This window comes from Ictidomys tridecemlineatus, chromosome 2 (assembly GCF_052094955.1).
Source record: "Ictidomys tridecemlineatus isolate mIctTri1 chromosome 2, mIctTri1.hap1, whole genome shotgun sequence".
Lineage (NCBI taxonomy): Eukaryota > Metazoa > Chordata > Mammalia > Rodentia > Sciuridae > Ictidomys > Ictidomys tridecemlineatus.
In genome coordinates this window covers 28,767,903-28,788,654 of record NC_135478.1, presented here as the reverse complement: position 1 = coordinate 28,788,654, position 20,752 = coordinate 28,767,903, and the positions used below count along the sequence as shown (strand labels likewise).

The 20,752-nt window shown below is 44.6% G+C and overlaps 1 protein-coding gene across 1 annotated transcript in view; it reads left to right on the top strand.

Moving 5' to 3' along the window:
- Positions 1–981, top strand: part of Cmtm7 (CKLF like MARVEL transmembrane domain containing 7) — a 55,185-nt gene extending 54,204 nt beyond the window's left edge. Inside the window, exon 5 of the mRNA XM_078038229.1 lies at positions 394–981. Within this exon, the coding sequence (XP_077894355.1) occupies positions 394–407 (14 nt within the window). The 3' untranslated portion in view covers positions 408–981. The remainder of the gene's footprint in view (positions 1–393) is intronic.
- The last annotated feature ends 19,771 nt before the right edge of the window (positions 982–20,752 follow it).

Sequence of the window (20,752 nt, the reverse complement as noted above, 5' to 3'; positions counted from 1 at the left end):
CACTTGTAGTCCCTGCTCTCAGGAGGCTGAGGCAGGAGGATTGTTTGAGGCTGGGAGCTCAAGACCAGCATGCACACACACACAAAAAGCTCATGGAGGAATTGCTGAAATAAATCATTAATGGAGTTGAAGGGGGTTACTATCTCTAGGGAATAGGACTGAGGAGGGAGATGTAGGAATAAGAGGCCCCTCCACACTATTTAATTTTTTTTGTCTCTAAAAAAATGTATTTAAAAAGAATAAAATAATTCCAATGAAAGTTGGTGCTGGGTGGAGGAAAGAAATGCACAGAGAAAAACTGGGGCGGGGGTCAAGCTGTGGCTTCTGGTTGAAGCCCTTGGGTCAGTTCCGTCCCCCCACAAACTGATCTAACTTTGCCATTTCCTTCCCAAGATGCAGCTGTTTGACAAGGCCTGGGTGCCTCAAAAGGATCTGCAGGACGTGGGCCTGGCAGACAGGAGGACCAGTGACCCCAGGCACGGCTTCTGGACTGTTCCTATGCCAAAGTCGCAAGCAGGCTAATAGACACCAGGAAGGCTCCCCTGGCCTCCAGCTTCCCCAAGACACCAGGACTCAGCGCCTGGGCTGGCCAGAGCCTCTGTCTCCAGTCTTCCCTGGAGAACTTTCCTCCCCTTCTGGGAAAGGAAGCAGCTCCAAGGGCAGCCTGTCTCTCCTGCCTGCTTTTAGCAGCACCTCAGGTACTGAACTCGACGGTGGGCTCCCAGGTCTGCTTCTCCTTCACGTTCCTCGGGGGAGCGAAGATGCCTCAATCCTCATAAAAATAAAGCCACCTCCTAATTTATCTAGCCTGTCAATCTGATCTTGAAGATGCCCTTAAGGTGACATGCCTGCACAAACACTAGGTGGTCAGCCTGTTGTCTCCCTCCCTCTCCTCTCTCTGCCTCTGTTACGGTTGTGTGTGTGTGTGTGTGTGTGTGCACGCTTGTGTGTTTTTAAATAAAATATTAGCCAAGTGCAGAAGACTTTCTTATTGAACTAGAAGAAGCCTGTAAAGCTAGGCCTTTGCCTTTGAGTTTTTGTCTGGCACATGACCCTAAACCCAGTGCTGTGTATATACTCAAATTCTCATAAAAAAAGAAGAATCTTTTTTTCTATTTTCTACTGTTTTTTTTTTTTTTTTGAGGTGGGGCAATGGCAATAAAGTTGGGTTTTAGGTAAGTACATGCAGTTCTAAATTTATATTTGCCTCCTCCTCTGTGACATGCACCTGCTCATTTTGGAAGGGGTTTTGGAGGAAGCTAAGGGTCCAGTTTACACTTGACACTGATCCTAAACTTGCCACTCCCCTGGGCTTGGGCTGCTTGATTGGCTAGAAAGAGGACCCGGGAGTTGTTGAATGGTGCTATGTGCAAGGAGAGAACATGGGTAGCCACCGTGAAGAGCGATTACAGTGCTCCTAGGCAGGTTACCGCAGGAAGCCATCATGAATTACTTGAGGGTCTTCTCTCAGTGGTAGCCAGGGAGATTTAGGTTTGGCAGTGGGAACTATCCACAGCTCTCTCTCGGCAATAGATTGCACATGACCTTTATCTCTGCTCTGCTAGGAAGATACCTCACGGTAGCTCCCTGTTGGGAACTGGACAGCCCAACTGTAACCTTTTTTGGTGAAGAACATTCTATGGAAGGCCTTTGATGTTTCCCGATATAAATAAAGCAGGTGTGGGCTCCATTTTGCCAGAGTCTAGAAGCTCCATCCATCTGATCGGCTTGCCCGTCCTGCCCTGGCTTTTGAAACTCCTTCCTGTGTTCTGTGTTTTTTTTGTTTGTTTGTTTGTTTGTTTGTTTTTCCTAGCTTTTATTCTCAACCAGCCCATTCCATTGAAGGGAACCCCATTTCTACCGCCCATGCAGGATGCAGGCGAGAGATGACGATAGCACCCACTTTTTAGAGATGAGGAAAGTGGCGTTCCTCTTCCATGGCACAAAGCAAGTCAGCAGGGAGCTAGGCTCACACACCAGCTCTGCCTGGCTCCCTCCCGGCCTCCATCCTGTCCTGTGCAAAGTGTTGATGAAGCAGAGGCAGCTCCTGGGGCTGCTCTCATCGGTGCTGGTCAGCTGGGGACGCTGAGATCTGTCTGGGATTTTCAAGGGAAACAGCTCCCACTATGTCCAGGCCCAGTGCTGCTCATGAGAGGGCATCCTATGGCTCAGGTGGAATGGAACAGGGTCATAGCTCACGGCCCTGGGTTGGTCAGCTCCTCGAGAGCAACAGGATGGAGGTGACTTGGCCCAAGAGGGCACTATCCGGGTGGGGCAGGGGGGCCTGGAAGCTCCTGCCTGTGTTGTGACAATGCAGGCCTCCCCGAGAAATAAGGACCCAGGTTTGACCATGTGGGTCTCCTCTTAGGGAGACTGAGGGAAGGTGAGGGATGGTCAGAATGGGAAGCAGCAAGAGCCAGAGTCTGCTCAGACACAAAGAGAAGCTCAGAGCTGAGTGAGATCTCCACAGACCAGGAGAGCAGTGAGTGCATTTGGCCCTGACTTGGCTGAGAAGAAACTGCCCCAAGTGTTGGCTGGAGGGGCAGGAGGGGTGGGTTTTAGGTCATGGGGCCTTTGTGGAAACTCAGGCTTCCATGGCCACCCAATAAACTGTCTGATAAACTCTTTGAAAGGTGGCCACACCACACTCACCAAGGAATAAATGTCTAAGCAAACAGTAAAGGGAAAGAAAAACAGATCGGAGTCAGATCTGTTTGTGTCCCCTCTGCCATTTACTAGCCCCGTGACAGTGCATGGACAGTCTCTCTGAGCCTTAGTTCCATGTTGGTGTAATGGAGAGAATAAGCTCGTGCCACCTGCCTTGTGACCCTCTGGGAATTCAGCAACATAGCAGTGTGCTCATATGACAGTGATCTTCCAATGCTGATCCCCAAAGAGGTACCAGAGTGGCAGGAAACTGAGCAGGTTGATATTGCAGAAATGACTGACTGGAGGGGTACAGGGAGGAGAGAGGAAAACATCTTGACTTTTAGTTTTCTGGACCTTAAACTCTTTTAAAGTCAGGGCGAGGGGCCTATGGCAATTTTCAGCAGGACTCTGGAATACATGGTGGACAGAGGGGAGCAATGAAACCTTGCAGGAATCCAAGAGGGTTAACACGTCCTCAGCACATGGAGGTACTGGCAGTGGGAATGGGGGTGAAAAAAAAAAACGGGTAGTGATGGAGCTAGGCTCTGGGCATGTCCTGTGGTCATCTCCTTACCAAAAGCCCACTGACTCCCTCCTAGCCTAGTGAAGGAATGTTGGCTTTCACTTAGCACAGATAGCAGGGATTTTCACACATTCTGCCCTCTGGTTCTTTGAGCCCTGGTGGCTCCCCAACCACTCAGGAATATTCTAGCAGCAGAGCCAGTGCCTTAGAGTTCTTGACATCTTGGCAATCTCCATACATATCTGGCTCTCAGTTGGCAACTGAGGACGCTATTGACAGTAGGGAGAAACAAACCCAGCAGTGACTCACTGTCCCTGGACCACACCCCAGGATGTCTAAGCCAACGGGGCAGTGACATTCAGCTGTCCCATGGAGATGCAGCCCCTGGACCCAAATGTTGACTCATCACTGTGCCCCATGACTTGAAAGTGCCAACATGCCTCCATCCAAGAAATTGAGATCTAATGGTTCTGCACTGGGAGCCAGATATCTTCTTAGCCTTGTCCACAAAGCAGTCTATCTGCTGATATTAGAGCAGATTAGAAATGCAGGCCCCAGGCTCCAGGTCCCACAGAGGCCCACCAAAGCAGGATCATCATCTGCATTGTAGCTGGGTCCCTGCTGCTATGCCCTGCTTCAACCTTTTTGAAACACTGTTGGAACCAGCTTCCCTGGGCTGGGGCAGATCTGGTGGAGGGAGAGATAAAGTGGTATCAGTTGGCAGATGTCTAAAGCAAAATCTACTTCTTCTTGCTGGATCCAAGGCTATGTTAGGAAAAAGACTTCTTTTAAGGGTGACTCTACTGCTTCTTGCCTTGGCATTTCTGAACCCCAGTGTTCCTTGTAAGGATGCAAAGATAGGGTGAAGCTTGTGAGGAGCAGCACTGTCTGTGATCCTGGGAGCCTGCTGTGCAGGCTGAGCAAGGAGCCCTGTCCCAGGGCAAATCGCACAACTGCACCCAGCCCCAGGAGACAGGTGAGACTCTAACCAGCTCCACCCACCTCACATGAGAGGCCACAAGTCATAGAGCTTTGTGAACCAGAAAGAGTGAGTGGGCAAGAGGGCAGCTGTGCTCCAGCTGCCAAGGAGCTGCTTGATGCAACCTGGGGCCACTGAGTTTGTGTACCCCACTGAAGGTTTGAAGAGTAAAGGAAGCAGAAGATGAACGACATTAATGTGGAAGCCAGTGCTGTTCACACAAGACAGAAAGCCACACTCAAAAGCCACACAGGGAGCCAGGCATGGCCGTGCACCGGCTCAGGAGGCTGAGGCAGGAGGATCATGGGTGAGAAGCCAGCCTCAGCAGCTTATCGAGGCTGTAAACAACCTAGTGGGATCCTGTCTCAAAATAAAAATTAAAAAGGGCTGGGATAAGGCACAATGGTTAAGCACCCCTGGGTTCAACCCCTGGAACTGAAAAAAAAAAAAAAAAGCCATACAGTCAGTCTTCAGAAAGAAACTGGTGTGCTCTATTATGGTAACTGAAATAAGCCAGACACACCAAAAGGAAGGGTGGTGACCAGGAGCTATGGGAAGTAGGAACAGGGAGTTAGTGTCTTCTGGGTACCGTTTCAATTTGGGAAGATCTAAGAGTTCCAGAGGTGGGTGATGGCCATGTCTGCACAACAGTGTGAATGTATTCAGGACACTGAACTGTACACCCCAAAGTGGTTAAGATGGCAAATTTTATGTCACATGTATTTTACTGTGTCTTTTTTTCTTTTTTCTTTTTTTTTTTTCAATTCTGGGGATTAAACCCACTGAGCCACATTGCCAACCCTATTTATTTATTTATCTATGGTACTTGGGATTAAACCCAGCGGCACTTTACCACTGAGCTATATCTGTAGTCCTTTTTGTTGTTTATTTTAAGACAGGGTCTTGCTACATTGCCAAGGCTGTCCTCAAACTTGTGACCTGCCTGCCTCAGCATCCCAAGCTGATGGGATCACAGGTGTGCTCCACTGCACCCAGCCCATGGTTTCTTAGAAAAGTGATATAGGACCTTCTTGGTGCATTTGTCGTCTGTAAACCAGGCCCTCTTGGAGCTGCACCCTCTGGGGGCAGTGCCCTGTGGAACACAAACTCTATACCCAGCTCCCAGGCAGATCTTGTGAGGATGTGAGAGGCCGGGTTGGGCCCATGGAAGAGGGGTAGGGGGTCTGAAGCCAGCCATCCCCAAAAGACCAAGAGCCCTCCCTGGCTTATCATGGCGGCCTGAGGTCTAAAGAAAGGGTGTTGGCTTCTGTGGCAACAAGAGGCACCGAGACATGAGGCCACAACCTGTCTGCCCACATTCCTCACCACAAGCAGTCTCTTCTGGCCAGCAGAGCCTCCCTGAGCCTGGCCTGGTCCTTGGAAGAAAGGGATGGGAGGTGGAGGGCGGGGCCATTACTGGCAAGCCTCTGCCATAGCTATTTTCTCACCACCTGAAAGATGGACAGAAAGACTGCTGCCAAGGCCGGCGCTGGAACATGGGGGCTGTGATGCTCTCTATAGAGGGATGTGGCCCCTATCTTAGAGGGTCTTGTGAGGGAACCACCTACCCTGATGCACTACCGTGTGGCAGAAAGGCCCAAGAAGAGAGCTGACTGGAGGTGAGCCAGGGGTGGGCCCAGTTTGGGCTGTCTCTTGGTCCTGACCTGGAACTGTCCTACTTAGAGCCTCTGGGACACAAAGCAGGACTTGACCTAGACTGGGCCAGCTGTCTTCCTTCAGGAGCAGTGAGTGGCCTTAAGGTCCACAGACAGGCCCAAGGTGGAGGAGCAGAGAGACCCAGAACTCCCAGGCCTTTTTTCTAGCTTGAAGAGTAAACCTCTAAGCCATGGAAACATAGCAAGTCCTTGGGGCCCTTCGGTAACCACCACTTCCCCTCTTCTGAGGGTTTCTGTACTGATTCCTGTGAACTCTCAGAGCTGCTCCAAGGGCTCACAGAAATCGGACTGCATGTGCAAAAGATGTTAACATCTTAAAGCACACACCACCCTGTCATCAACAGCGAATGCTGGCCCTGGGAACCCCTTCCACGTAGGATGACTCCCCTCGTGCGGGCTTCAGGGGACCCTGACCAAGAGTGTGAGACCAACCCCTGAAAACCTGCTGCTTCCTCTCTGGGTGAGCCCAGAGTCCTCCAGGCCACACAGCCAACAGCACTGGAAGGAATCCAGAGACGGGCTACAGCTGTTCTACCTCTTACTCCACTGTGGGATTGTCACAACGATCTCACTGTTCTTATGGACACACTTCATAATAAGTAAACGTCATGAATTTTCTATAACAGAGTTTCAGGAATGATTTATATTGAAAAGAGGATTATCCTGCTTAAAAACAATTTTTCTTTTAAAGTCTAGAAACCACTGTAATTGTAGGGAGATGCCAGGATACCACTTGATACCAGGTAGATGGAGATGTGCAGAACCCCAGAGGGGCATTCTTATGAAGACTACCAGAGAACAAGTGCCCAGCCCTTGCAAGGAAATTGAGACAAAATGGATTGGTAGAGTTTTATTGTCATTTTCTATATATGCAGAAAAAAGAACAAACAAAAAACTCCATATAAAGTTGTGCAAAAAAGGAAAAAAAAAAGTTGCTGCTTGGCTCTGCTCTGAACAGAGATAACAGCCAGAATAATTGTCACACTGAATACTGATTTGACCACTCAGCTGGGCATGGTGCACGTGGTGGGGTACATCTGGGGAGAGCTGCCAGGCCGACAGCTCGGTCTTGCCAGATGCCCTAGTGACCCAGAGAAATGGAAATATGGATTTTCAGGCTAAATAGCTTCTGATTTGTAAATGATGTAAAAGAAACGTTTTAAAGATACATTTCAGGCCAAACAAAACCTGTCTGGGGTGGGGGGTCCTAGAAGCAGCCAGCTAGTCATCAGTTTGACCTTGCCCCAGAGGGACATGAAGCCCTTGTCTTCAAAGTGCTGGCAGTTCTGGGGGAAGTTGGGGGAGTGTGGCAGAAAAAAAGTCAGGGCTGAGGCTCAGAGGCCCACAGAGGCCCGGCTGACTGCCAGCTGCTTCCTCCAGAAACCTGGGGGCAGCAAGGGGCACAGGCTCTCCCCGGGGAGCCCCGCCCTCGGGTCCCCTGCCAACAGCTGCACCTATTCACTGCGCGGCCACACCTCCCAGCTGGGCACAACTCTTCTGTTGCAAAAACAAAAACCCACTGCGCAGGTGGCAGCCCCAGACGGTGCCACGCGCCCACGCCTAGTGGCGCACGCCCTCTAGCGGCCATCTGGAGGCACCGCGTCCCGGATCTTGGTCTAGCAAACGCCTCTGGAAAGCCAAGTTCTTCTGATTCCAGGGTTCAGATTAAAAGCACCAATTTGTATGTTTTATATACAAATTGTGCACAAATTAATCGCAATCCTCGGGTCATGATATTTTTATACTCTTTGATTATTGGTCGATCGATTAGTTTGTTATAATATAGTTAACACTGAAGCAAGAATCATAACAATAATCTACAGTAACAACAATAATCTGCAGTTAACTGTAATTATATGCTTCCCCATCTCACCATCCTCACCCCCATTTCTCCCCTCCCCAATCCACCATTCACAGCGTATCTGCTTTTGCTTTTTTCCTTCCTTTCTCCCCACCCTCATCCTGTCCTCCTCCTCCTGGTACTGGATATTGAACACAAGGGGCGCTCTACCACTCAGCAACATCCCCAGACCTTTTTTTTTTTTTTTTTTTCTTTTTTTTCCAAGACAGTTTCTCAAAGTTACTGAGGCCAACCTCCTGCCTCAGCCTCTAAGTAGCTGAAATTACAAGCGGCTTGCTCTTCTTATAGTTTCATTGTAGTTATAACATCTGTTGCCTTAAATGTATATATAATTAGAGCCGGGTATGGAGCATGCTTGTAATCCCAGTGGCTCTGGAGGCCGAGGCAGGAGACTCCGGAGTTCAAAGCCAGCCTCAGCAATTTAGTAAGGCCCTGAGCAGCTCAGCGGGGATGTGGCTCAGAGGTTAAGCACCCCTGAGTTCATATAATTAGGACTGAGATATAGCTCAATGGTAGAGCACTTGCAGGCCCTGGATTTGATTGCCGGTGCTGCAAAACAAAAACAATGCAATAATCATGACAGTTTATATTTAAATGAGGGTACCACCCTGTATGTAATTTTGGGGGCTTTCTTCCCTTGCCATTACGCACACTTTTTTTTTTTCCTCCCCATCCTCTTGGTCTCAGCCACCACTGCAGTGCCAGCCCTGCAAGGGTGATGACCATTTCATGCTGGTGTAACCTGAGAGCTGTGCTTCTGGTATGGTTATCCCTTTCAGCTATCATCTGGGAGCTTCCTGTGGACTGTCTAGGGAACTATACCCGGCAGCCTGCAGGTCATATCCTGTGGGAGAATATTGGCCAATGAGACCCAGAAGTCATCAGATGTAGTTTTCCTCCTTCTGTCCTGGGGCTGACGGATGGAGGCCCATTTTACACAGCTTCTTGGAGGGCAGTCACTCAGAGGCAACCAACTCAGTAGCACATCCTCTCATCAGCTCTCCCCTCTTCCCTGCTTTCACTCCTGACAAGGAAGGTTCAATTGGATGCAAGGGTACAAGCTGAAAATAGTGGCTGCACTGATAGTCCCGGAAACAGAATGAATTTGAAAGCGTAGCACCTCTAAAAATAGGTTGATGCAGATTCTGGCTCCAGAAGTCCAGGCTTCTTTAAGAATGATAAGGAGGGTCCAGGAAGAGGCTGAACCTGTAAAAGTTCCTTTAGGGTATACAGACTCAGAGGGAAGCTAAAGGCCTGCAAACCCCCACCCAGAGGTGCGGAAACAGCTGGGAAGAGATGGCCCAGGGCCTCAGGCCTTCCACAGGCCAGCTAAAGCTACGTGTATTTCACTTCCTGGCCTTTTCCTCCTTTAAAAGTTCTGCTTCCATTCAGGGATTTCAAAGATGGAATTTTGTAGCTATAACATCTATGGCTGAAGGTTCTTCCATTTTCCTTCAAAGCTTGCTTTGAACAAAACCTGTTTTCTTACTAATTTGAATGTTCCTGGAGCTTGAGAGTTATCTCCCAGGCAGAATTTTGTGTCCCCTTGAAGCCAGACTTAGATAGGCAGTCAGTATAGATAGGTAAATCGAGTCAGGTCGAATCCAGGAGGCCAATTTTGAGTATGTCCACAAGTTGGAGACTGCCTCTTGAGGGAATGAAATGTTAATTCCTTCAGAGCCCTTCCTCCACCCTTAACAAGAACCTGCCCCTGCTCCTCCCTATAGAGAGCCATAAGATTGTTATTATGCCCTGGGTTGCACTATCTTGCCCTTCCCCCTTCAGCCCACCTGTTTCTCACCTTTGAGTGAGAAATGCTGTCCCACCAAGCATTCCTGGGCCTAGTCATATAAGCAGGAAGGTGAAAGATGAGGGGAAGAGAGCAGGAGAACAAAGGAAGCCTAGGACATATAAAAAGGGCAGAACACCTTGCTTCTTGGGACACCATGATACCAGTTATGACCCCCTTCACTCCCCCTCCCCACTGAGAAGTCTATGTTATCCTATTAAATAAACCCTACTTTATATGCTTGCCTCAGCATGCTTCTCTAATGTTCAAACTTCAACATGTGGGGAAGCAGGACTTGTCACTGATAACTGGTGGTATCACCCTGACAACAGCATCCCCTCAGTATCCACAGAACAGTGGACAGTGGTCCCTTCACCTTCTGAAAGCTTTTTTTTTTTTTTTTTTTTGGTGCTGGGGATTGAACCCGGGGCCTGTGCATGAGAGGCAAGCACTTTACCAACTGAGCTATATCCCCAACCCTCTAAGGCTATTGTTTAAAAGAACATAATTTTTCTCTATTCTCCTCTCCCCCTCCCTAACAAGATTAGGGAGACAGTGTTAATTTCCTTCCCCTAGTTAACTGCCCTTGAACATGCCCACTACAGGAAGGAGGTGCCCTCTAAGGATCTAAGAAGTGAATATCTCCCAAGTTGGGACCCCCTAACCAGAGCTCACGCGTGGAATGTAACCCTTGAAGAGTTCCTTTAAAACCCCCCGTCCCTCCTGATGGGAAGAGTCACAGGAGTCCCGTGTTTCTCCTTTGCTAGCAAAGCAATAAGACTTCTTTTTCCTTTTTCTCAAAACTGTTTCCTCATTATTATGTTGGCATTAATTAGCATTAGGGACAAGGACTGAGCTTTTGGTTACATCTATAAGGAATTGGTTCCAAGACCCCCCTGTAATGTCCCCAAGCCCACAGATGCTCAAGTCCCTTATGTAAAATGCTGTGGTATTTACATATAGCTAAAGCAGCTCTCCTGTATTCTTTAAATCATTTCTAGATTACTTATACTACCTAATACAATGTGTAAATATTACACAAATAGTTATCATGCTGTATTGTTCTAGGAAAAATAAGAACGAAAAATCCACACACCTTCTGTACAGACACAAGTGTTTTTTTTTTCCTCAAATAATTTCCCTTCACAATTGGCTGAACCCATGGATGCAGAAGCTGCAGATGTGGAGGTAGATATGGAGGGCAGACTACACTCTAGGAGGAGGAGCTCTGAGTGGAGCTGATGCAAAACCTGGACAGGATTCCACAGCCCTACTGGAGCAAAGACCTGAATCTGAAATGACACAATGCAGACTAGGACAAATTACAGCAGAAGAATAAGAACTAGGTATGGGCTGGGCGTGGTAGCACAAGTCTGTAATCCCAGCAGCTCCGGAAGCTGAGACCAGAGGATTGTGGGTTCAAAGCCAGCCTCAGCAAAAGTGAGGGGCTAAGCAACTAATACAAAATAGGGCTGGGGATGTGGCTCAGTGATTGAGTGCCCCTGAGTTCAATCCCTAGTTTCCCTCCCCTCCCAAAAAAGGAACTAGGTATGGGACTGGATCCTGAATTCAGTCCCACACAGGAGGAAGTCCCAAACATTCCTAAACTCACAAGATACAGGCTGTGGTTTTGTGAGGGTCTTGTCGCCTGGGTTGTACCTGCTGCTGTTTGACAAGAATCTGCTCACTGAACAGAATCTGCTCACATTCGTCGTGCCCCTTATTGGTGGCTCTCTATATAGGGGTCAGATGCATAGACAAGGCTAGTGTTTACCCATAAAGCTTGCCAAGCGTAAAGATTTAAACAATGCCTCTTCCTGGGAGAAAAACAAGTACTGGTGAGGCATTAAACTGACACAGATGCTCTGCAAAACTTCCTTTAAGTTGAACATCCTGTCTGGCCAATGGATTCTGGGAGTTCTACTGTCCATTGTAGAAGCATAAATAACATGGTGACCTTTGTTTTTGTAACAGGGGTCCCTTCATCTTCTGAATATAAGCCCTCATTGCTCTTTTTTTTTTAAATTTTTTTTTAGAGAGAGAGAGTGTGTGTGTGTGAGAGAGAGAACTTTTTATTTATTTATTTTTTAAAGAGAGAGTGAGAGAGGAGAGAGAGAGAATTTTTAATATTTATTTTTTAGTTCTCGGCGGACACAACATCTTTGTTGGTATGTGGTGCTGAGGATCGAACCCGGGCCGCACGCATGCCAGGCAAGCGTGCTACCGCTTGAGCCACATCCCCAGACTTTTTTTTTTTTTTTTTAATGTTTTTTTCTCTCTTCTCCCCTCTCACCCTCCCTAACAAGCTTATGGAGCCAGTGTTATCTTTTCTTTCCCTAGTTAATTGCCCTGGAACACACCCACTACAGGAAGCAGATGCCTGCTGAGAATCTAGGAAGTGAATTAACAAATTCACTTCCCAAATTAATAAATGAATCCCCCACCAGAACACACCTGGCATGTAACCCTTGAACAGTTCCTTTAACGCCACAACACCCTACTCCCTCCTGCCAAATCCCCCCCTTGATGGGGAGAGTCACAGTCTTTGGTGGGACAGGAGTCCCCTGTGTTTCTCCTTTGCTAGCAAAGCATTAAACCTTCTTTTTCTTTTTTCTCAAAATTGTGTCCTCATTATTAAATTGGCATTGGGGACAGGGACCAAACTTTTAGCTACATTTTGATAGTGACTGACATCATAAAAGTGAATGAATGTTTCTGCAAAGGAATGAATGTGATACAGCAGGTCATGTGTCCTGTTCCCTCACATGTTGAAATATAACATTAGAGAAACTCGCTGAGGCAAGCATATAAAGCAGGGTTTATTTAAAAAGGGGTAATATAGGCTTCTCCTGGGAGGGAGAAGGGGGCCATTGTTGATATCCTGATATCCCAGGAAGGTGAAGGTATTCTGCCTTTTTATATATCCTAGGCTTCCTCTGTTCTCTTGCTCTCTTCCCCCTTCTCTCTCCTTCCTGCCCAGGAAATGCTCAGTGGGATGGCCAAAAGGTAGGAAACAAGTAGGTTGGAGGGGCCCTGGGAGGAGTGATCCACACAGACAGGGGTAGGAAGGGAGGTGACTAACAACTCCCGGTAGGGAGGGACAATCCCTGGGAAAGGTTACCTTAGCAACAGATTGGAGCAGGGACAGGTTATCCTGATAAGGGTGGAGAAAAGGCTCCAAATGAATTAATATTGCAATTCTTCCATTCTCTGGATCTGACCCTTGTCTATCTGCTGGTCTGGCTTCAATTCTACAAAACATATGATGGCTACACCATCATATCTGGTACCGGGTTTGAAGTCTAAGATATTGCTGTAATATCTTTGTGCCTTTTTTTTTTTAATTACCCTAGGGATGAGAAATTAGTTTGGCACAGCCTACTAAGTACATTCTTATTATCCTAAATTCTCCAGTGACAACAGAATCAATGGGCAGGGCAAACCTAGCACAAGGTGAACTATTGGTGGAAGTGCAGGCATTTACACAAAGGTTGCACCGAGAATGCAGCCTCTACTGTGTCACTTGTCACTCAAGCATAGCTAATGACAGATGACCCTGAACAAGGACAAAATCTAAGTGTTCTGCCTTCCAAATGACCATCTTGGGAGCTATGTCACAGCTCAAAGAGATATTTCATAATCAAATAAGGTAAAACTTGGTAGTACCATCAACTATAGAAAACGTGGTCCCACAGCAAACCTGGCTGCTTACTGAACATAGTATACCCCAAACCTGGGACTATCCATACAGCCTCCACCCCAACTAATCAGACATGGTCAAACTGAATGAGGGCCATAATCACAAATTATCTTATCAGTAGTCCAGGCAGCATAAACAGCCTTGCTCTAGACCTTCTATTTCCTTCAGGTGTCTGTGACTGGTTGCATAGCTCATTAGGGTCTGGCAGAAGGTCTTTCTGGGTCCTTGAGCAATTGCCTCTCCTGTCCTGACAGGCAACTGCTAACAATACTGAGTCCAAATCTTAACAGTTTAACTTGACATCTTCTTGTCCTGACTTTTTTCAGGATATGCCATTTCTCCTGCAATTCAGAACTGAATTCCACAGATGAGACAAGTTCCAGGAAGTCTCATCATGACAGGAAATGGATCTTCCAATGATGGGTTAAACTCAGCCCCTGTGAGTTTAACCTTCTTCACAAACAGGTAGTTAGTTGCCCATGCATTAGGCAGAAAAAGTGTCCTTCCCATTGTTTTACCCAAACTATTGGTTTAATAAAGATCTTACCTGCAAAATAAGCCACCTGACAAGAAACTATCAATGAAAAAGCCCACTTACCTCCAAGATGAGAATGTCCTTTGGAAGGCTCCAGCCATCCAGTAACGGTGAACAGCAGGTGGCCCACAGCAGTGGACACTCTGTATGCAAACTTAGCTTCACATAGGATGCCCTGCCCTAATATCTACTGAAAAATATGAGTTGTCACTAATTGCCTAGCTGTATGGTCAGCTCTTTAGGCCAACCAGGACTGGACTAGAAGAGACATACCATCTATTAGGTGTCCCTCAATATGGGAACACTTAACTATTTAATTGTAAACTCAGTATCTGTTATATATATGGAAATAGGAAGCAATCTCAATAGATAAAAGTATTTAAACTAAAAATTCAATCAAACATATATGGCCTGATTATCTCTACTGCAGACAAATGAACCCATGCTCAAATTCACCATAACTGTGGAACCACCATAAAGGATTGAGATGTCCAATGAGAAATTATGAAAGCCACTCTTTTTTTTTAATATTTATTTTTAGTTTTAGGTGGATACAATATCTTTATTTTATTTTTACATGGTGCTGAGAATAGAACCCAGTGCCTCAGGTGAGCACGCTACCACTTGAGCCACATCCCCAGTCCCATAGAAGCCATTGTTAACTGCAAAGATTGTTATCATCTGCCAGATGTGTCAGGCTCTTTAATGGTGACTTCTACAGGGCCAGCTGGTTTATCTTCATCTATTTACAAACTGCACAAGCTGATAATCCCCTCTGCTTACCTGAGCTCCTTGGCTTTTATACCTGCTTTGATATCAACAGATTAACAGATGGATGGTTGATTTTGTTCAGTTCTACGTAGATAAACTTGAACACTATTTAGGATGGATGTTCTCTGGACACATTTCTTTGCCTGTGATCTCCTTAGGATAACAAAATGTCAACTCCTGGGTCCAGGAAAAAAAAAAAAAAGGATAATCTAGCTCATTACTAAGAGGGGATGGCAGATCTCAACTGGTCAGGTATGAATATGTCTGACCCTGAGGAGTGCATGGAGGCCAAGGGGAAATGAATAACTCTTTTGTTTTATTACAGCTATGGACAAGTGGCCCCAAATGCCCCCTCTTTTTTTTTTTTTTTTTAAATAAAGTCACTTCCCCTACCAGTGCACTTTCATTCTTATAAAGTTGCATAATTACTGTACGGCTTCCTCCAACTTCCCCATAAACAAGTGTAGTATCCTGGGCCTTCGATCCCTCTCTGCCTGTAGTCCTTTCACATCTAGCACAAATTACAGGGTGTTGAAAGTGTAGGGACCTGGGCTTAGGGACCTCTGCTTGTTTCTCCCCATTAAGTTTTTCATCTGTACCATGAAGACACAAAGTCCTATTTTTTTAATATTTATTTTTCAGTTTTCTGCAGACACAACATCTTTATTTTTATTTTATGTGGTGCTGAGGATCGAACCCAGCACCCTGTGCATGCCATGCGAGCGCTTTACCCCTTGAGCCACATCCCCAGCCCCACAAAGTCCTATTAAATTGGACAGCTTTCCATATCAACAGAAAACTTCTAGATTCCCCTGTTGATTCATAACTTGAATCAATTAGAAGATGCCCACCGATGGCAGGAGCTACCACTCTTGATTATGACATGTGCTCAAGGAGGTTGAGGGGTGGGGAGGATGTAAGAATGAGTGCATGGCTGGCCCCAGTTCTTTCCCCTGCCCTTTACCATGCTCTTGGCCCAGCAGAGGCACCGCCGTTCTCCTTGCACCTGACTCTGGGTGTGAGAATGCTAGCAAGGGGGATCAAAGAAGCCTGACAAACACTTAGACTTTGGGGGCTTATCTGTCTTCCTCCTTTGCCACTGCACAAAAAAAAAAAAAAATGCCCAGGCCCGTCTGAGAAAGAGGAAAGAGGAAGAGGACCAATTTTCCTACCTGACTAAGAGCTTCCAGGCCTTGGCAAGCCTGTGCCCAAAAATATACGCTAGGCCTGCTAAGAGAAGAAGAGCCCAGTGGCCTGAACTCTGACCTTTAGGCTCGAGAGCTAAATAAATAGCTTTCATTTAAGCCACTGAGTTTAAGGGTGACTTAGGCATCATTGTTTGTGATGACAGACACAGGAGGCACCAAGGCACCAAGGATAGCTTAAAACACCGTCCATCACCTACTGTACATAGGCTGTTTTTACTAAAAGCTGGTTTCTTCTCCTACTGCCCATGTAGACTTTCGGTTCAATCCAATTTAAGATAATTCCAAAGACGGGAGCAAACTGGTTTGTCTGGTGCAAACAGCAGGTCCCAAACTGCTTCTAGGAGAGCGATCTTCCTGCAGGTGCTAAATACAGATAAATGCTCCAAGTACACATGAGAGGAGGGAATAGGTGGCTGTGTGAGGCATCCAGACACAAGACCAAATAAAAAAGACTGAGCCATTGGAAACTTAGAGCTCACGCTCACAAATGATAGGATAGAATCACCATGAAGAGGATTCAGTAAATCCAAATTCTGTGAATCTCCACAGGAGAATTGGCACCCAAAGGACTTATGATTTTAATAGAATATTCTGAAAGAAAATGAGTTAAAAAAGTTAGAAACTCAATGGACCTGCTAAACAGTAAATAAGGGTTAAAATTCAATAAATTGGTTAAATATATCTTAAGAAAAATTAATGCCTACCATCTAGAATGTAGCACCAGGAGACAGAATATAAAGTAGAAGTTAACAGTTCAAAGCCCAGTTGGGCATGGTGGTGCACACCTGTAATCCCAGCAGTTTGGGAGGCTGAGGCAGGAGAATCTCGAGTTCAAAACAAGCCTCAGTAACTCAGAGAGAGCCCATCTCTAAATAAAAAAATTTTAAAAGGGTTGGGATGTAGCTCGGTGGTTAAGCATCCCTGGGTTCACCTCCAGTTTAAAGGAAGGAAGGAAGGAAGGGAGGGAAGAAGGAAGGAAAGAAAAAAGAAAGTAAGTAAGTAGAGGTTAAATCTTACAGAAGATGAAATAAGAAGGTCCCACATACATCTATTAGGGGATCTAGAACCAGAGAGATAATAAGGAAACACAATCTCAAGATGCAAACAGATGAGAATTTTCCAGATATTAAGAACATCAATCTTCAAACTAAAACAGCACTCCACATCCTCGGCATCTTAAAATAAATTCACCTAGATATTTCCAGTGAAGCTCAACACCAAATACAAAGATAAAACCTTAAATAAACATATTATCTACTATAAATGTAAATAGACAGCAACATCAGAGACCAGATGACAATGGAATAATATCTTTGAAGTTATAAGGAAAAATAATATTAATCTAGAATTCTATACCCTTAGCTGCTTTTAAGAATCCAGGCAAAATATACTCCTTTCCAAACTCTTGCTCAAAGAACGACCCACACTTGAGTTAGAAGAAAACAATCCAAAAATAAGGAGTAGGTTGGAAAGAAGCAATGGTGAATGAAAATGAAAACATGCTGGTAAATTGAAAACAGCAATGACTGCCTAAAAGAACCACACCAATAGATCTTCTGAGGAAGGTGTTAAGATAGATTTTAAATAGTGGGCAGTAATAACAGTAGATGGGAAAACTGATGGGCCATTAATTTGAAGGGTCTTAATATTGTCCAAGAGATGGGTAGATGCTGAAGTCAAGTATGCATGCTAAATCATAAGAGCAATATTGAATTCTAGCTAAATAAAGGTGGTAGGGCCGGGCACGGTGGCACATGCCTATAATCCCAGTGACAGGAGGATCGCGAGTTCAAAGCCAGCCTCTGCAAAAGCGAGGCACTAAGCAACTCGGTGAGACCCTGTCTCTAAATAAAATATAAAATAGGGATGTGACTCAGTGGTTGAGTGCCCCTGTGTTCAATCCCAGGTAACCCCCACCCCCAGAAAAAGAGTGGTAGGAGTAAGTGAATTGTGAAGTTGCCAGTTAGGATCCCTAAAAAAATAACAGATTTAGGTAAGAGCTATGGATGGAAGCTTTTAGTTAAAAAGTGGGAACTTTACAGTGGGAGGATCAGATTGCAGTCCCCAAATCTGCTGAACACATGGGCATTAAGTGTGGGATGACCAGAGCACACACCTGCTGATGAAGGATGCCAAATCACATACAGGAAAGACTTGAAAAATGAACTGACTACCCAGAGTTCAAGGAGGTCTTCAGAGCTATCTTTTAGTTTACAGGAAATACTGAGGATAGAGGAACAAGTTAAGTCACCATGTAACATAAATAGATAAACCCAGAATGTGAGGATTCTGACAAGAAGTCACAGAAAAACTATCACAGTAACACAGAAGATATCAGCAGCATTATGGAAAACAATTCAATGATCAAAATTCAACTGCATTCCTACTCCAATACACTAATCAGAACATGTAATTTTTTAAATTAAGATTACATTTGGTGGGCTGGGGATGTGGCTCAAGTGGTAGCACGCTCGCCTGACATGCGTGTGGCCCAGGTTCCATCCTCAGCACCACATACCAACAAAGATGTTGTGTCCACTGAAAACTAAAAAAAATAAATAAATATTGAAATTCTCTCTCTCTCTCTCTCTTAAAAAAAAAAAAAAAAAAGATTACATTTGGAGTAGCTTCAAAAATAAGGTATCCAGAATAAATCCAACAGATGAATAAGACCTTTATGAAGAAAACCATAAAATCTTCTTGAAAAATAATAAGTTAATTAAATCAGTATTCTATGTTCATGAAAGTGAAGTTCAAGCAGTCAGATATCATTTTCTTCCCCAAATTAATCTTTAAATTCAAGGCAATTTCTTAAAGAAAATTCTTTAAAAATGGGAACTTATCAAACCCATCCTTAAAATTATAACAAAAAGTAAAGTAGAACAGAGCACTTTTGGGCTGGGGTCTTGGCTCAGAGGTAGAGCACTCGCCTAGCTAGTATCTGTGGGGCACTGGGTTTGATTCTCAGCACCACATTAAAATAAAGATATGTGTCCACCTATAACTAAAAAATAAATATTAAAAAATTTTGAACTTGCCCTCTCAGCTCTTAAGATTTTATCAAATTAATAGTATTTGAAGTTTATCTGATACATAAAACTGCAGTTCTTTTATATTTTTTGCATGCTGGGGAAAGATCTCAGGGCCTCACGCGTGCCAGGCAAATGCTCTATCACTGAGTCATATCCCCAGCCATGGTTCATTTATTGTAAATGCTATTTGATATTCTTTTGTATGATAATGAAACAATTTACATATCCTCTGTTGCAACTTTTTTTTTTTTTTCTCGTACTAGGGATTGAACTCAAGGTCACTCAACCACTGAGCCACATCCCCAGCCCTATTTTGTATTTTATTTAGAGACAGGGTCTCACTGAGTTGCTTAGTGCCTCGCTTTTGCTGAGGCTGGCTTTGAACTCATGATCCTCCTGCCTCAGCTTCCTGGGCCGAACCCAGATGAAAGAAAACTTTTAACATGGTTTTCAGCTTTTGACCATTTCAATGTTACAATGAACAAACATACCCGAATGTCTCCACGTGAGTTTATATGTGGGGGCAAGGACTTAGAAGCTAAATCGCTGGGGTCAAAAGTATACATCATTTTGGGAACTGGGATATAGCTCAGTGGCAAAGCTCTTGTCTTGCATTTGCAAATCCCTGGGTTTGAACCCCACTTCCAAAAAAAAAAAAAGATGCATCATTTTAACATGGCTAAATATTTTCGAGTCCCCCATCAGCAGGGCTAAGGACACTGTTTTCCTACTCTTGTTCTGAACTTGATGTTTGTTGAACTAATATTTTTGCTGGTCTGGGACTGAGATGATACCTCATCCTATCTCATATTTCCAATGAACTTGATCATCATTTTCATTTGTTTTTGGACCTGTTAGGGTTCCACATTTCTGTGAGTTGTTTGTTTATATCCAGTGACTTCCCTTTGAGTTTTTTCCTTCACTTCAGAGATCTTGACATACTTGAATATTATCCTTGGTTAAAAATCTGCCTTGGAGGACTGGGGTTGTGGCTCAGCAGTAGAGTGCTTGCCTAGCATGCCTAGCACATGCGAGGCCCTGGGTTCAATCAGCACCACATAAAAATAAATAAATAAATAGAGTAAAGGTATTGTGTCCACCTACAATTAAAAAAATAAACGATTTTTTTTTTAAAAAAAATCTGTCTTGGAAATATTTTCTTGCAGTCTATGGTTTATATTTTGTTTCTGTGGTAACCTCAAAGTCAGAAATGTTCTCCTTTATTTCTAAAATGTTTAGATTTGCCTTTTATATTTTATAAATATAAATGATTCTACATTGATTTTTGTTTATTTGCTCGTTTATTTAAATGAGCAACTCTTTCTTTGGTACACAAGATTACCTCTCTTGTTTACCAAATGTTTATATGGGTTTGATGCTGGCTTTCTTGGGCTATTTTTCAGTATCCATGTTATTCCAATGCATATTCCTATGCATATTTGGTATAGACAATAAAAACAGAGAAGAATGGAGATCTACCAAATTTAATATAATGTTTACCCTTAAAAAAGGAAGAATAGGGGCTGGGTTGTGGCTCAGTGGTAAAGTGCTTGCCTAGTATGCCTGCAACACTAGGTTCCATCCTCAGCACCACATAAAAATAAAATAGATATTGTGTCCATCTAAAACTAAAAACCAAATATTTCAAAAACAAAAAGGAAGAATACGATTAGAGGTAGAGCATTTTAATTGTATATAATAATGGGCTTCAACATAATAGTACTTTAAGACTTTTTCACTGGGCATTATGGCATATACCTGCAATTCCAGTGGCTCAGGAGGCTGAGGCAGGAGAATCACAAGTTGAAGACAGCCTCAGCAACTCAGTAAGACCCTCTCTCAAAATAAGAAATTTTAAAAAAAGGGCTAGGGATATGACTCGGTAGTTAAGCATCTCTAGGTTCAATCCCTGGTACTAAAAACAAAAACAAACAACAACAACAACAAAACACAATAACAAAAAGTGCACACACACACACACACACAAAAAAAAAACTTTTCCTTTTTCTTTTTTTGACAGTACTAAGAA